Source organism: Eretmochelys imbricata, chromosome 2 (assembly GCF_965152235.1).
Source record: "Eretmochelys imbricata isolate rEreImb1 chromosome 2, rEreImb1.hap1, whole genome shotgun sequence".
NCBI lineage: Eukaryota > Metazoa > Chordata > Testudines > Cheloniidae > Eretmochelys > Eretmochelys imbricata.
The window spans coordinates 101587799-101603725 of NC_135573.1; the positions used below are offsets into that span (position 1 = coordinate 101587799).

A 15927-nucleotide genomic window follows, 5' to 3' on the forward strand; every position below is an offset into this window, starting at 1 on the left:
ACTCCCCCGTTTAACGTGCTGTCCCAGCTGGCACTGGGTAGGGTGGTCTTGTCTCTCCATGAAGGGGTGGCTAAGATTTCAAATGCCCTGTGGCAAATACCGGCCTCGTTGGCCCCCATCTATAAGAAGGCGGAACACAAGTACTTTTTACCCACTAAGGGGCATGAGTACTTGTATACCCACCCGGCGCCCAACTCCCTGGTGGCTGAGTTAGTCAACCACAGAGAAAGGAAGGGTCAGCCAACCCCGCAAAGAACAAAGACTCTCGGAGTCTGGACTCTTGTGGAAGGAAAATGTATTAGTCTTTGAGCTTCCAGTTACGAGTGGCAAATCATCAAGCTCTCCTGGGCTGGTAAGAATTAAATCTGTGGGGCTCCCTAACCAATTTGAGGACTTCCTCCAGGAGCGTGATAGGAACGAGTTCAAGGCGCTAGTGCAGGAAGGGGCAGCGGCCACTTGGGCGTCCCTGTAGGCAGCCTCAGATGCTGCGGGCACGGCCGCACGATCCATGGCCTCCGCGATGTCCATGAGACGGGCGTCATGGCTCCTGCTCTCTGGGCTGTCCAGTGAGGTGCAGTCTTCCATGCAGGATCTCCCGTTTGATGGGAAAGCTCTGTTTTTGGTGGAAACAGATACAAGGTTGCATGGCATGAAAGACTCCCGCATGACCCTCCAAACTCTGGGACCCTATGTCCCGGCTCCAGCAAAATCTAAGTTCAAGCCGCAGCAGACTCCCACCCAGGCCGCCCTCCTGAAGTCTGAGGGCTGCCCATAAGAAGCAGCAGGACTATAAGAGACGCCCTCAGAGGCAGTCTCGGCCTGCCCCCAGCCTAGGTCCTCCAAGGACAAGCAGGCGGGGAAAAGGCGCTTTTGATGGGACGCTTGGGCGCACCCTGCCAGTCCTCATCAGGGATCCACCCCCAATAAAGCTCCCGTTCTCTAACCGGTTGTGTGCTTTCTTCCCGGAATAGTCACTGCTAACCTCAGACCGATGGGTCCTTAACACCATCTCTTGGGGTTACACCCTCCAGCCTACTTCCTCCCCACCCAACCACCCCCCGTCCCTCTTGGGGGACCCCTCGCACGAAGCTCTGCTCAAGCAAGAGGGGGGCAGCTCCTAGGACTAGGAGCGATAGAGGCGGTGCCCGAAGAGTTACTGGGCAAGGTTTATTACTCCCGTTATTTCCTTATCCCGATGGCCAAAGTTTCGCATGGTTTCCCTGGCCTCCATCATCCCCTCCCTGGATGCTGGGGACTGGTACTCTGCCCTCGATGTACAGGACGCATACTTCCACATCCACATATTCGAGGGCCGCAGACACTTCCTCCGTTTCGTGGTGGGACAGAATCACTACCAATTCATGGTCCTCCCGTTTGGTCTGTCCACTGCCACCAGGGTGTTTACAAAATGCATGTTGTGGTAGCGGCCTACCTCACACGGCGGGGGTCCAGATATTTCCCTATCTGAATGATTGGCTTGTCAAGGGCACCTCCCAGTTGCAGGTGAGGGATCATGTGCCGCTCCTCTTGTCCATGTGCACCACTGTGGGCCTGTTCGTAAACAACACCAAGTCCACGTTAGTCCCGGTCCAACTCATAGAGTTTATCGGGGCACTCCTGGACGCCGCGTCGGCCAGGGCCTCTCTTCCGCCAGACAGATTTGAGACCCTGACAGGTCTCATCGACTCGGTCACAAGGTTCCCAGTGACAACAGCCAGGGTTTGCTTGTAGCTCTTGGGTCACATGTCAGTTTGCACGTACGTGGTTCATCGTACCAGACTCAGGATGAGGCCCCTCCAGCTCTGGTAGGCCTCAAAGTTCTCCCAGGCCACAGACAGGATGGACAAGGTCCTTACCGTGCCGGACTCTGTGATCACCTTCATATGGTGGTGGCCTGCCCCAAACAACATGCTCCAAGGGGTCCTGTTCAGGAACAAGGTCCTGCTGTTGGAGCTGGTGTCCGATGCATCGGACCTGTGTTGGAGGGTCCAGGTGGGGAACTTTCAGACCCAAGGCCTGTGGTTGGCTCAAGACCTGACTCTACATATAGACATCAAGGAGCTCAGGGCGGTGCGGCTGGCGTGTATGGCCTTCCGCTCGCACCTGGAGGGCAAGGTAGTCAGGGTCCTAACGGACAACATGGCCTCTATGTTCTATATCAACAGGCAAGGTGGGGCCCGATCCTCTGCCCTCTGCCACGAAGCCCTCAGGCTTTGGGACTTCTGTATAGCCCACAACATCCACCTGAAGGCCTTCCACCTACCGGGTGCCCGGAACAAGAGGGTGGATTGCTTGAGCAGGGACTTTTCCTCACAACACGAGTGGTCCCTTCACCTAGAAGTGGCCCACCAGCTCTTCCGAAGGTGGGGAACTCCCCAGGTGGACCTATTCGCTACTCGGCAGAACTGGTGATGCCCCTGCTTCTGCTCCGGGAGGGCCTGGGGAGGAGCACTATCTCCAATGCCTTTCTCCTGTCCTGGACAGGCCGGCTTCTCTACACCTTTCCCCCGTTCCCTCTAATCAGCAGGGTCCTGGAGAAGATAATCACGGACAAGGCTGGGTCATCCTGATTGCCCTGGTGTGGCCCAGGCAGCATTGGTACGGGACCCTCACGGACCTCGTGGTAGCTCCGCCCTGGCCGTGGCTGCTCTGCCCGGACCTGCTCTCTCAGACCAGGGCCGCCTCCTTCATCCCAAACTAGCGGCTCTTCACCTCACGGCGTGGCTGCTCAGTGATTAGGTGGAGAGGAAAGGACGTGTCAGAACAGGTTCAGTGCATTCTCCTCAAAAGTAGATGGCCCTCCGCTCACCACGCTTATTTGGCGAAGTGGTCCTGGTTTTCTAGGTGGGTGGCGGACCAGTGTGTCTCCCCTGTGGCCGCCCCAATCCATCTTATTCTTGATTAACTCCTCCACCTGAGGGCCCAGGGCCTGGCGCCCTCATCAGTCAAGGTGCACCTGGCAGCCATATTGGCCTTCCATCTGCCAGTGCAAGGGCACACGTAATTTTCCCATGTTATGACTGGCTGGCTCCTTAAGGGTTTGGACCATATTCTTCCATATTCTAGACCCCCAGTCCTACAGTGGGACCTAAACCTGGTGTTGGCTTGTCTCACGGAGCCCCCGTTTGAACCGCTGGCCACGTGCTTCTGATCTCACCTCTCGTGGAAGGTGGCCTTCCTGGTTGCAATCACGTCGGCCAGGTGAGTCTTGGAGCTCAGGGCCCTGACCTCCGAGCTGCTGTACACGGCCTTTCATAAGGGCAAGGTCCAGCTTCACCCACACCCCACGTTCCTCCAAAGGTGGTCTCCGCCTACCATGTAGTAGATGATTTTTCTACCGGTCCTCTGCCCCAAGCCTCACGCGTCCAGTGAGGAGCGCTGTCTCTACACAATGTGCAGCGGGCTCTGGCTTTCTACCTCGAGCAGACCAAGCTGTTCACAAAGTCCTCGCAACTGTTCGCCGCCTCGGTTGAGCACGCGAGGCGCCAGCTGATTTCCACTCAGCGGCTATCCAATTGGATCACTTCGTGCATCCATTCCTGTTATGAGCTGGTGGGTGTCTCCCCGCCACCCATTGAGAGGGCACACTCGGCTTGGACACAGGCCTTGTTGGCTGCCTTCATGGCCCAGGTCCCCATCCAGGACATTTGTGGGGCTGCCACGTGGTCTTTGGGTCACACGTTCACCTCGCACTATGTGATCATCCCCCAAACCAGGGATGACGCCGGGTTCGGCAGGGCTGTCCTCCGTCCTGGGAACTTGTGAAATCCTTCCTACCTCCAACAGCTTGGAATCACCTATTATGGAATACACATGAGCAATCACTCGAAGAAGAAAAGACAGTTACCTTTTCTGTAACTGGTGTTCTTCGAGATGTGTTGCTTGTGTCTGTTCCACATCCCGTCCTCCTTCCCCTCTGTTGGAGTTGTCTGGCAAAAAGGAACTGAGGGTGGGGGGAGCATGCAGCTCCCCTTATACCGCGCCAGGCACTTATACCGCGTCACTCCAGGGGTCGCGGTGGGCACTCCCCCTCTACGGGTACTGCTAGGGGAAAAACTTCCAGCACCAGTGCACATGGCGAACACGCACACCTATTGTGGAATAGACATGAGCAACACATCTTGAAGAACACCAGTTATGGAAAAGGTAACTGTCTTTTATCAAGGGGCATTATGGAATCCTAGTCATTCTAAGTTTTTAAGAACAGGTTAGACAAACACTTGTCAAAGATGGTCTAGGTTTACTTGGTCCTTCCTTTCTCAGTGCTGGGAGCTGTACTAGATGACGTCTCAAGATCCTTTCCAGCCCTAAATATCTGTGATTGTATTACAGAACTTCAGCTTTGTCAAAATGTAAAGGAAGAGTAAATTAACTAGCATTCATATCCTTTCAGTCAGTTGGAACCTCTAGCTAGTCCAAACTGCTTAATAGTGGAATTGGACTAGCGAGAGAATATTACACTTTAAATCTTCGATAGCAGCTGCCGAGTCCTCTTCTGATTGTAATTCTTATGTTGATTACCATCTGGAAATGGTGGGAGAGGAAGTTGGAGAGCAGAGTGGCCCAGAAGCTGCTGCAGTTAACTGCTGATAGACAGGAGGGCAAGAATAGCCTGTGGGTAGATGGTTGCGTATTTGGGTGGGATGTATGTGCATGTAATTGAACATATTTGTGGATTTAGTGGGTTGGTGAGAGAGGAAGACAAAGTAGGGAGATAAATACAAATATGTGACTGGTCCTTGGGGATCATGTGCTTTCAAGGGGTGGGAGAAGTATGAAGAGACTGCTGACTGTTACTTATTATTGCTTTGTGAGAATGAAAAAAATTAAAAACAGAATTTTACCTACAAAAAATCTTGTTAGGATAATATTTGGCTTCATTATTGTTTCTGGTTCTAACAGCACTTTGAATCCTCGTATTGAATTCTGAAAGTAATTTTAGTACATTTCTATATAGATAACTATATAATGATATATGTATGCATAAAACACTGCTGAATTTTAAAAAATGACTTTGCACAATTTGGCTCTCTTACTCTTCTTTTCTCTCCCCTCTCATCAATGTATCTAACTAGAATTTACAAGGACTGGTTGACTAGTGACTGATCTTCTTTGTATGCCACTTGAGTAAGTGTGCTATCCCAAGTACAATAAGATAAAAGTCCCTTGTAATTGGAGCTGTGCTGCTAGGTTTTCTAGGAATTTTGACCACTTCAGGGAGGGAAAGAGTTCTTGTTACTGGTAATGTTCACAAGCTACAGAGAATTTCTACAGCACTGGATGAATCAGTAGGTGAAAGTATGCAAAAGGTTTAAATTTATAGAGGCTAGATATTTGTCATATCTAGACAGACTCTTTTCCTCCTAATTATAACACAATTATGTGAAGCAGAAATTAATCAGCAGGCTTTTGTTTTCCACTCTTCCTATTACTCTGCATATATAAATAATTTGTTTAGTGCTTATCTCCAGTGCTTCAGCACCATTCTGTTGTGGCAAAGCAAGTGCAAAGACATGAGTCCTCATTTTTCTTCTGGAGATGGTTATGTCTGAGCTGCTTCTGATTTGTCATTGGATTGTATTCACAGTCAAGGTCTTACTGCTGAAAAACCCTGTCCCATAGACTTTTACCGTGGCCTCCCTCAACTGCAACCTTTTCAGAGGATTGTGACTGCTGTGAGGGGAGAGGGGGAGCCATGACTTCATCCCTCATCCCATGCTTTTGTAACTAGTATTTGCAATTTTTTTCTCTTCATTTCTTTGTCATCACTGACACACTTTGTTCTGTTTTGATAGGAAGAGAAGTGGTATATTTACAAAACTCTGGTCCTGAAGAACATGTGCTCTGATAGTACATCATGAGTCAATTTAGAGTTCAGGATGTTGTTTGTAAATAAAACTTTGAAGGATCTTAAACCAGATGCTTTTTAAAAATCTGCTGCTAAGTTTTTCCATTGAATTTTTCAAAAACAAGCCAGATAACGTTTATAGTCATGTAATGTCTTCCAAAATTTAAATATTTAAATTTCCTTAGAGCCGAGATTTCCATTTTCTGGATAGTTTGGTAAAACAATGAAGAACAGCTTACATACAAAGCAAGATTCAATAATACTCCAACCATTTTCTGCAACAAGATATGCAAACCTCAAACTATATTTCAGGGTTTATATCACCTTATGAGTTTTCACAGCAGGAAAGGGGAACAGGGTCTTAATTGGATTGGCCTATAAAAAATGTTACTTCTCTTTTGAATGTAAGTGCAAGAACACTCTGATGGATTGATGTCTCTCAACCATCTTGAACAATCAGTATTGACTACACAGCTCTCAAGATGTGACTGGTGAAATGGAGAGATTGCAGGGACCAAAGGTGGGGGAGAGAAGAGGTGCCTGCATATATATTTTTTATTTTTATTTTTTAAAATTCAGTAGTATTGTAATCGTGTCTGAGGGTTTTACATTTGTGGTTTTTGTTTTTATTGATGCTTGTTTAGGGAGAGTGAAGGTTCATTGTACAGCCACCTACGTGGACTTTTACAAATGGCATTGTACATTCGGGACTATTAACTATACTGTCTTAAATGGTTACCCACAACTTTTTTTTTTTTCCCCCTTTGGAAGTAAACATGTTCACTATAACATAGAGATTGGAAGGGAATTTTTTTCATTTTACAGCTTTATGCTTTTCTTTTTCTCTGTCCCCTGTTTCTGTGGGCTTTTTATACAGAAGCAAGAAGGGAGAGAGAATCAATTTTAAAAATAAAGGGGAAAGTATGTCCATAAAGCTACAAATTAATAGGGAGATAAAAAGTTTGGAATGGTGATTAATTTCTGGGTCATCTGAAGCAGGAACATTTTCCTTCCTGTTCCTGAGATCTTGCAAATCCGGTTCAAATTTTTTTTAAAGTTTCCATGGGTCTTTGCCACTTCAGACCACACTTGTGGGTTTTTTTTTTTTTTAAACCTAATTTAAAAATTGAAAATAAAACTTTGTACAAAAGTGTTTAATGCGTATTTTGCAGATGGTGTTCTGACACTGAATACAGAGAACAGTAATTGTTCCTACCAAGTACCAAGCTTCCATAAGTGTGAGATCTGTTTGCTGTCCTTTTCAAAAGTGACACAGTTCCAGCGCCACATGAGGGATCATGAACGAAATGACAAGGTATGTATTTCAGTAAATCTAGATAAAAATCTAAAAAATATTAATACATCAAAAGTTAAATCCAGCATTTTAATAGATGAGGTTGAAGACGCATTTAACTGTGTTCAGTAATGGTGCTGACCGCCAAACTTTGCAGTTTGGTTGGACAAAATTTCTTTTTTACTTCTGCCTCATCACATATGCAGTCTGTAAGGAATGAGGGAAACCTTGCATTGGATAGCATTTCAGCTATGATCTTATCCCCAGTTGAAGCAGTTTTTGCTTAGGTATCCACAGATAATCCATTGTCTCTGCAAAGTATTTAGGTGGGATAAGGAAACTGGTAAAAAGATACCTTTTAATCAGGATTTTCGATAGTAAATGAAAAATGATTGCAAACAAAATTGTAGAGTAGCACAGTAAACCTTGGAATAAGCAAGATAGTAATTCTCTTAAATGCTCTCTGCTTTTCTGGTCAGATGATTGGTTGAGCCCAGAGGAGGAGTTCAGGATTATTATTTACATTTTAGACAGAGATTTAGTTTTTGTCTCCACTCTTCTCTCTTGCCAGTTTCTCCTGCCCCCTCCCCTCCCCCCCAAAAAAAATCAAATGGAATTATGAAAAATTGGGGAGTCAGAATTTCTGTTGACCTGGAACCATGAGGAGAGAAAATAATCAGGAGGATTCTCTTGTGTCATTATTGTAAATAGGTTCTTGAATTGCCTGTTTTTGTTTTAATTATTATGTGGATTTTTTTAGTGTATATTATAGTCTATATCTGTGAGAAGATTAGACCTAATATATTTATCTTTATCTTGTTTCCCCAAACAGCCTCATCGGTGCGACCAGTGTCCAATGTCATTTAATGTTGAGTTCAACCTGACACTTCACAAATGTACTCACAATGGGGAAGATCCTACATGTCCTGTGTGCAACAAGAAATTCTCCAGAGTGGCTAGTCTCAAAGCTCATATTATGCTACATGAGAAAGAAGAGGTAATTCTTAACCTCATTTTTAATTTTTGAAACAGAGAATGTGATATGAATGTTACTTAATTTCTTGAGTGTATGTGCTTTTGCGCAGAAGGGTGAGTAAATGAGGCAGAGCTATAAAGTTAATAATGGAGAACATAAACAATTTAATAATATTACCTAAAAATGGACATACCCCTCTATTCTGATCTGCTGATACAAATGAATACCTGCATTTTTGGCAAATAGGTTACTGAGAGTCAAGGGCAGTAACAAGAAAATAAATATTTACCTTTTGTAAATTCAAGTAAAAATGATTTAAAAGCATCAAATAAGAATGAGTTTGATCCTGCTTTCAGATAACATGAAAGTGTTTTCAATGAGAATGTAATAACATTTCAAGATTCATATCTGTTTAATCTTCTATGCTATTTATATCATCTAGTTTCAAAAATTTGATGTTGAAGAAACCTAAATTTTCTTTGTTTCAAATTTCAAAAATACCTCGTCTCACCTGTGGAACTCAGTCCCTTAGCAGTGCAGTGTTTGGAACCTTCAATAGAATAGCAGTGCCCATTGGGTCTGCATGCATCTTCCCTAGTGGATACGTTTTCCCTAGAGATAGCTTCATAGCGATCTAGAGGCTCATTTTGTAAAATCTGCTGGAGGAGGTTGGATTCTATCACTTACGTACTTGAACTAAAATTTAGGAACTAGAAAAAGATGTGCTATCCACAGAGAATGTAAGATCTTCTCTGCACAGTTATGGTTAATTCTGCTTTGTTCTAGCCTTGTCCTGTGCTCCGTTCGTAGTCTTGGCACCAATTTAGCCAGTTGTGGACTTTCTGAAATGTCAGATTCTTCTTCAAGTAGTGTCCCTGTGGGTGTTCCACTGTAGGTGCGATAGCCCGCCTGTGCCTGAGATCAGAGATCTTCGGTAGCAGTGCCCATTGGGCCGCACATGCACTTCTCCCCGTCTTGCGCTCTGAGCGGCATCTATATACCGCTGTGCCGTCCAACCTCCCTTAGTTCCTTCTCAACTGCTTTTTGGTCTGGGGTGGAATTCCAAGCAGAGCTCTTCATACATCCTTATCCTTTAGTAATGGTAATGTTTCCATTATAATTTTGTAGATATTAGCCATTTCCTTTATTTTTGTTTCTCCTGGTGTGGAAAAAGAATTCCGTTACTCTTTGGTCCCTGATATTCTTTAGCTTATTAGGTTTCCTTTTTTATGCCCTTCCCAAATGGGAAGTTCTCTCTTCTCGGGGTTATGCCCGCATCCCTGGGTTCAAGAGGTGCCTTTCCTGTCGTAAGGCTATTCCCATGAGCGATGGTCACTTGCAGTGCATATGCTGTCTTGGTGAGGGACACGTCTCACAAAAGCATACCCACTGCCTCAGATTTTAGGTTTGGTCCAGAAATAAGTAAATGTTATGGACCCAATGAGTCTTTGAAGCCAAGGGAAATAGCATAGCTGATACTTCACGTAATAAACTTCTGTTCTTTCAGAGTTAGTTCCAGTAGAGTCTGCTCCAATGCTGGTTTTGTGTGTTGATTCATGTCTCTCAACTATGAGGGCTCTTCTGATGTTTCAGTAGAGCAAAAAATCTCCATCATCTTTCATGCCTCTGGGTTCTCCTAGACATGGATTATCCCTAGAGTCAATTAAAACTCATCATGCAAGAAAGACTTTAAACATTTACTAGATGCCTATTAGCCAGGGTAGAGGAGGGTGTTGTGAGCCCCCAGTCACAAATGAATTTATCCGCTCAGTACCCCTGTGTATTTTGATGTCTTTTATATAATGGGAACTAATTCATAGGAATAACGAGTGATTTGCCCAGTCTTTACCCAGGAAGACTGGCAGAGCCATAATTGAACTCGGTGCGCCTACCAGTGCAGTGTTTTAATCACAACACCATTCTTCCTCTCATCCTGGAATCTCTCTGCACCGTCAGTCATTATAAATTTATTTCCATTAGTGGTATGTGACTCCCTCACCCATGTACAACCACCTTCCTGTGGCATGGATCTAGTACAGTGCTTATCAAGCTTATGGAATCACTGGTTAAACCTTTATTAGTCTCTGAAGACTGCATTTTTAATGAATACAGTATTGACGCGAAAATTTATTGTGAATCAGATTTTGATGGTTGATGCTCAGTGTGTTCTATAAGGAATATTGTAGCATATTGAACCAAGATTATATGACAGACTTTTGCCCCCTACACATATGCTCTTGAAGTTCACCTTATGATTAGGGGTCTATTTAAATCATGGAGAAATCACACATTTTGGTTGGTCACGGCATAAATAGCAAATGTTGCGGGTGTGTTCATATCATGCCACCCTTACTTCTGGGCTGCTGCTGCTGGTGGCACTGCCTTCAGAGCTGGATGTCGGGACAGGAGCTGGCACTCTCTGAAGGCAGTGCAGAAGTAAGGGTGGCAATACTGCAATCCGCCTACAATAAGTTTGTGTGACCCCCTTTTGTGTCAGGATCCCCAGTTTGAGAAATAGGGTAAAACTACACAAAAGACCAGATATCACGGAGAGACCAGATTTCATGCCTGTGAATTTGGTAGTGCCCTATTTATGATAAAATACAGTGCTGAAAAAATGCAATTTAACCATATGCATTTTGAACTCTTCACTTGTTCTGTGTCAAATAATATAGTTCTTTTGTTATTACTTCTCACATTTTCTTTTAGCAGTTTAAAAATGGCACTACTTTTCTGATTCCCCAGCCACACAAAGTAATCCTGTTTCTTCCCCCATATCGTACAAATGACCCTGGTCTGACATTCAGGATGGGCAATCTTCAGTTTTGTGCCAGGGCAGATTTAATGTCCAATATCTCATGTCTCATCGGGGGTAAAAGTTGGCACTTTGTACTATTAAAATGTCAAATGGTCCCTCCCCCTTTTCCAGTGGCATAAGCTTTTGTTCAGAGATGGGTGACAAAACTAATTAGAGGTTTGGAAAAACTTTCACATAAAGAGTGACTAAGGAGATTGAAACTCTTTTAGTTTAGTAAAAGTTGTTCAGAATAGTGAATGGCATAGAAAAGATAGAGCAGGGACTTCTGTCTGCCCTTTCTCATAACTCAAGAACAAGAAGACTTTCAGTGAAATTGAAAGGCACCAACTTCAATTCTTTTTACAGAATGCACAATTAATCTGTGTATCTTGTTGATACAAGACGTGGTGGAGGCCAAGAGCATCCAAAGGTATTGGACACTTATGTAGATAATAAGAATATCCAGAGTTATTATTAAAGCTTTAAAAAAAATTCCACGTGTTTTGGAAGGGTTTTAAACTCTTATATTTCAGGGCATGAGCAATCGTCTCTCTATGTGTATGTCTACATAGCAATTAAAAACACCTGCGGCTGGCCTGGGTCAGCTGACTTGGGCTGCAAGTCTGAAAAATTGTGATGTAGACATTTGGGCACGGACTAGAACCTGACCTCTGGAATACCCCACAAGATGGGAGGATGCCAGAGCTTGGGCTCTACCCCAAGCCCGAACATCTGCATCATAATTTTACAGCCCTGAAGCCTAAGCCCCATGAGCCAAATTAACTGACCCGAGCCAGCTGCTGGTGTTTAATTGCTGTGTACCATACCCTGAGGGTCCAAGGAGGAAAGCCAACTTTTTCAGAACTAAGCAAAAGTTAGATCTGGTGTAGCTTCTGAATAGGTTTTTAAAAAAATCACTCTGTTTATGGTAATATTTTGAGTGTTTCATGATCTAGAGAATCAAGTTCTCTGTTATCTTTTTCAGAATCTTATTTGTTCAGAGTGTGGAGATGAGTTTACTTTGCAGACCCAGCTGTCCATGCATATGGAAGAACATCGTCAGGAATTGGCTGGAAGCAGGACTCACAGCTGCAAGTCCTGTAAGAAGGAATTTGAGACTTCCTCACAGCTTAAGGAGCACATGAAAACTCACTACAAAATAAGGTGTGAATCCTTGGATAAGTTATGCATATTCATATAATAAGGGATGCTCCTTTGCAGCAGCAGAATATAGAGAAGCCTGAAAAGAATTTACACAGTATTGACTGTTACAGGCAGTGGGAATTGTCCAGCAGCAGCACCCTTGTGAGGGTTCTCCATCCCCCTTCAAGACCAAGCACTTTAAATTCATGCACATCAGCTGTAGGTGTCTTACTGAGAAAGTGGCAGTGCTGAAGGACTTCATGCTGCTGAGTGTGCTCAAGTAAAACTTCTGTGGATTTAGCTTGAAATTTTGTTTGAATGTGGATTTAACAAATCAGTCCCTTGTTTGGGATTATATTTCATATTGCTGACTATCTGAGGCTGTAGTTTGGCTCTTTTTAAGTGCATACAGGTAACTTCTGTTGTGTTTGTGAGAGAGTTCACTAGCCTTATGTAAATATTGACTTTAAAAGCCAAAGGAAGAGCATTAAAAAAAAAGACATAATTAACATCAAGTTCTGTGAGATAATTTATTGAGTAAGTTTAGAAATGTAAATGGAACTGAAATCATTTTTTTTTAATTTTTAATTCCTCATTGGAGTAGGCCGTGATTCTTTTTCTTTAATATTTATGGACTTATTAATATAAACTGTAGTTCCAGTTGACATGCATCTGTAAAGTATGTGTTTAGAGTTCCTGACGTATAGTGCTGTGTCTTTGACTAGTGTTCCTGTGGGTGCTCCACTTGAGGTGTGCATGTGCTCCGTACACCTTTGATCTGAAATTTTTGGCAGTAGTGACTGTTTGGTATATGCCCTACCTGTCCTCATGTGGAACACCAGAGCCAGCATTCCCTGCTTCCGTTCATTCCTCTTCAGCAGTCTGCATTGCAGGAGGAAACATTTGAGTAGCAACAAAGAAGGGTTGATGAGGAGGCTACTCTTCAGACAAATATTTCATCATCCTCTCTGGTTAAAGTGGTTATGTTCCACCCATCTATTGGGGATGACTTCTAGGAGCTGGTGAAGAGAATGGTGGACTCTCTCCCAATTCTATTAGAAAAAGTCCCAGAGACCCAGTATAAATTGTTGGAAATTTTACACCCTCATCTTCTGTGAATGAGCTGCTATTGGAGCCTGTCAAAATGGCTTGGCAAGCCATTGCTGCTCCCCCGCCATCCCCAAAGTTAAGAGGCTAGATTTAAAAAAAAAGAAAAAAAAAAAAGGGTTTTCCCCAGTCAGGGGCTTGGAGTTTTTATTTTCTCATCCTGCTCCCAACCCCCTAGTGATGGATACAGTCAACAAGTGGAACGGGCAGCACCATTTAAAAGCAACCCTCTTGACAAGAACCAAAAATGTTTAGATTTATTTGGTAACAAGACGTACTTGTCTGCATCCTGCAGTTTCGACTTGTGAACTATAATCACATCAACTAAACCAAATTTAATTTTTATCGAGCGCCTCCCACAAGAACACAGGGAGCAATTTCATGCCATCATTGTGGAGGAAAAGCTCCTGTTGGGGAGGACTTTACAGGCTTACCTCAACACTGCTGGCACAGTAGCTTGATCCATGTCCACTACTGCAGTCATGCACAATGTATTCTTCAGTCTTCCCTCATGAGGTCTAAAACACCGTAATGGACGTCCTCTTCTGTGGCGTGAAATTATTCATCTGCAGATGAATCCCTACATTCCTTTAAGGACTGTAGAGTGACTCTTTGCTCGATGGGTACGTATACGTCTGCAGACAAAAGGAGGTTCAGTAGGTCTGTGTCTCTAATAGCTCAGAGGTTCTGTCCATCTTAGTTTTCCACTTCCCACAGAGGACTTGAGCCACTGAAGAGGAAACTGAGACTACCCAAAGGGAAACCCTTCTCCACTACAGCCCTGTTGATGCAGCAGGTGTCATCTGTGAAGCGTCCCTTTTGATGCCTTGGTTGAGGGTCACAAACATGATGGGGAATCTGAAGCAGAGTTATCCTGTTGAACTTATCCTCCCACCTCTTGGGGATCATTTCTGCTGTTAGTAGGAGCAGATTGCCTCTGACAGATTGGAAGTCATAACATTAGGCTGTTCCATCTCTTTTTCAGGGACAAATCTTATGAGTCTCCCCTGAGACAGGAGGTTCTGTTTTCTTCTCTGCTTAGGAGCCATGGAACCAGTTCCCACTCCATACAAAGGAGAAGGTGATTTTATTCCAAATATTTCCTTGTTCCCAAAAGGAAAGGCTAATGGAGACCAATTTTTAGATCTCAGGATGCTGAATACTTTTCACAAGATTCAGAAGTTCATGATTGAGACGCTTGTGGCTATCATCCCATCACTACATCCCGGGGACTGTTTCGAGACATTCAGGCTTTAGTACGTGTATTTTCCTGTTGCGATATGGCCTTCTCACAAGACTTTTCTATGCTTTCTAGTGGACCAGGACCACTATCAATATTGTGTCTTCCCTTAGGGCTATCTACCACCCTGAGGATGTTCATGAAAGTTACGACAATAGTAACTGCATAGCTTTTTCAGTGGGGAGAAACCGTTTTTCGCTATCTTTACAATTGGCTCCTAAAGGGGCCTTATTACACGGAAGTTCAAACTGCAGTAAACAAAGCCACCTCTCTACTCAAAAGGCTTGGTCTTCAGCATTGCAAAGTTCTCCCTTGTACTTGTCTTGGACAAGAGAGAGTTTATAGGCATCACTCTCGATACTGTAACATCCAGGGCCTGTCTACCAAGGGACAGGTTCTTCACCCTGACACAAGTTGCACAAGTTCAATTAAGTCCTGAGGTCTTGGCCAGATCCTGGCTCCAGGTCCTTGGGCACATGGCAATGTGCACCTTCTTCATATATGCCCACTTTTATACCTGCACTGCTTCCAAGCCTGGCTCTGGTCAATCTACACCCCAAACAGGGACAGGTTGAACAAGTTAGTCTCCTTTGACTGTGGATGAATCTGAACAAGGTGTGTTTTAGGGGTTCCTTTCAACTATCCCCTTCCCACTATTAAAATAGTTGCTGACACATCCCTCGTCGGATGGGAGCTCACCTACAGGATCATAGTGTACAGGGCAGGTGGACCATTTGAGTCCACTCTTCAGATCGACATCTTGGAACTTATGGCAGTAAGGTGTGTCTGTCAGTACTTCCTTTCATTCACATAATAACAGACCACAGGACCAGTGTGCGCTACATAAACTGGAGGGAGGGGAAGGGAAAGATCTCCTTCCCTCTGCACAGAGGACATGAAGTTATGGAACTGGCGCATAGCTCAATGTATCCTTCTTTCATCAGTCTCTCTAGGTGATCTTCAAAACACCATAGCTGATGACCTCAGCAGACACTTCGCACAGGATCAGCAGTGGGAACTCAACAAGTCCATACTCAGACTGCTGTTTCTCACCTGGAATTTTCTGACACTAGATCACTTTGCCATCACCATCAAGTGGAGACGCACAAACTTGTGCTTGTGCTTGTTCTCTGGGTGATGCCTCCTCTCATGATCCAAGAACCTTCTACGTGCCTTTCCTATAATGCTATTAATCCTCATGGTCCTGAAAAATGTCAGGCAAGACATAGCCCCACACATATTGATTGCATCAACCTGTCCAAGACACCTTCTCTGCTTCTTCTCTCAGCTGGCCATCAACTTACCATTGACCCTCCAGACTTCTCTTGCAGGACTCAGGTAGCATTCTTCACCCCAACCTCTAAGCTTGCCTGGGATCTGGAAGGCTCGTAGAGATGGAGCTCTCCTGTTCAAAGCAGATGCAGAAGGTCCTGCTTAATGGATGAAAAGGAGTTCAGAAAAACTTAAGTTCAGCAGTGGAACAGATTTTACCAATGGTGTACTCACCAACATCTGTCTCCCG

The 15927-nt window shown here is 44.4% G+C and overlaps 1 protein-coding gene across 7 annotated transcripts in view; it reads left to right on the plus strand.

Moving 5' to 3' along the window:
* ZNF236 (zinc finger protein 236) overlaps positions 1 to 15927 on the plus strand; it is a 181759-nt gene that overhangs the window by 16985 nt on the left and 148847 nt on the right. For 6 of the 7 annotated variants that reach the window (XM_077810525.1, XM_077810520.1, XM_077810523.1 and 3 more), the window contains exons 2-4: positions 7021 to 7163; positions 7975 to 8139; positions 11901 to 12079. In XM_077810525.1, coding sequence (XP_077666651.1) covers positions 7137 to 7163; positions 7975 to 8139; positions 11901 to 12079 — 371 coding nt within the window. In that variant the 5' untranslated portion in view covers positions 7021 to 7136. Of the gene's footprint in view, positions 1 to 7020; positions 7164 to 7974; positions 8140 to 11900; positions 12080 to 15927 lie in introns of those variants that run through there. The other variant, XM_077810526.1, reaches the window with a different exon arrangement.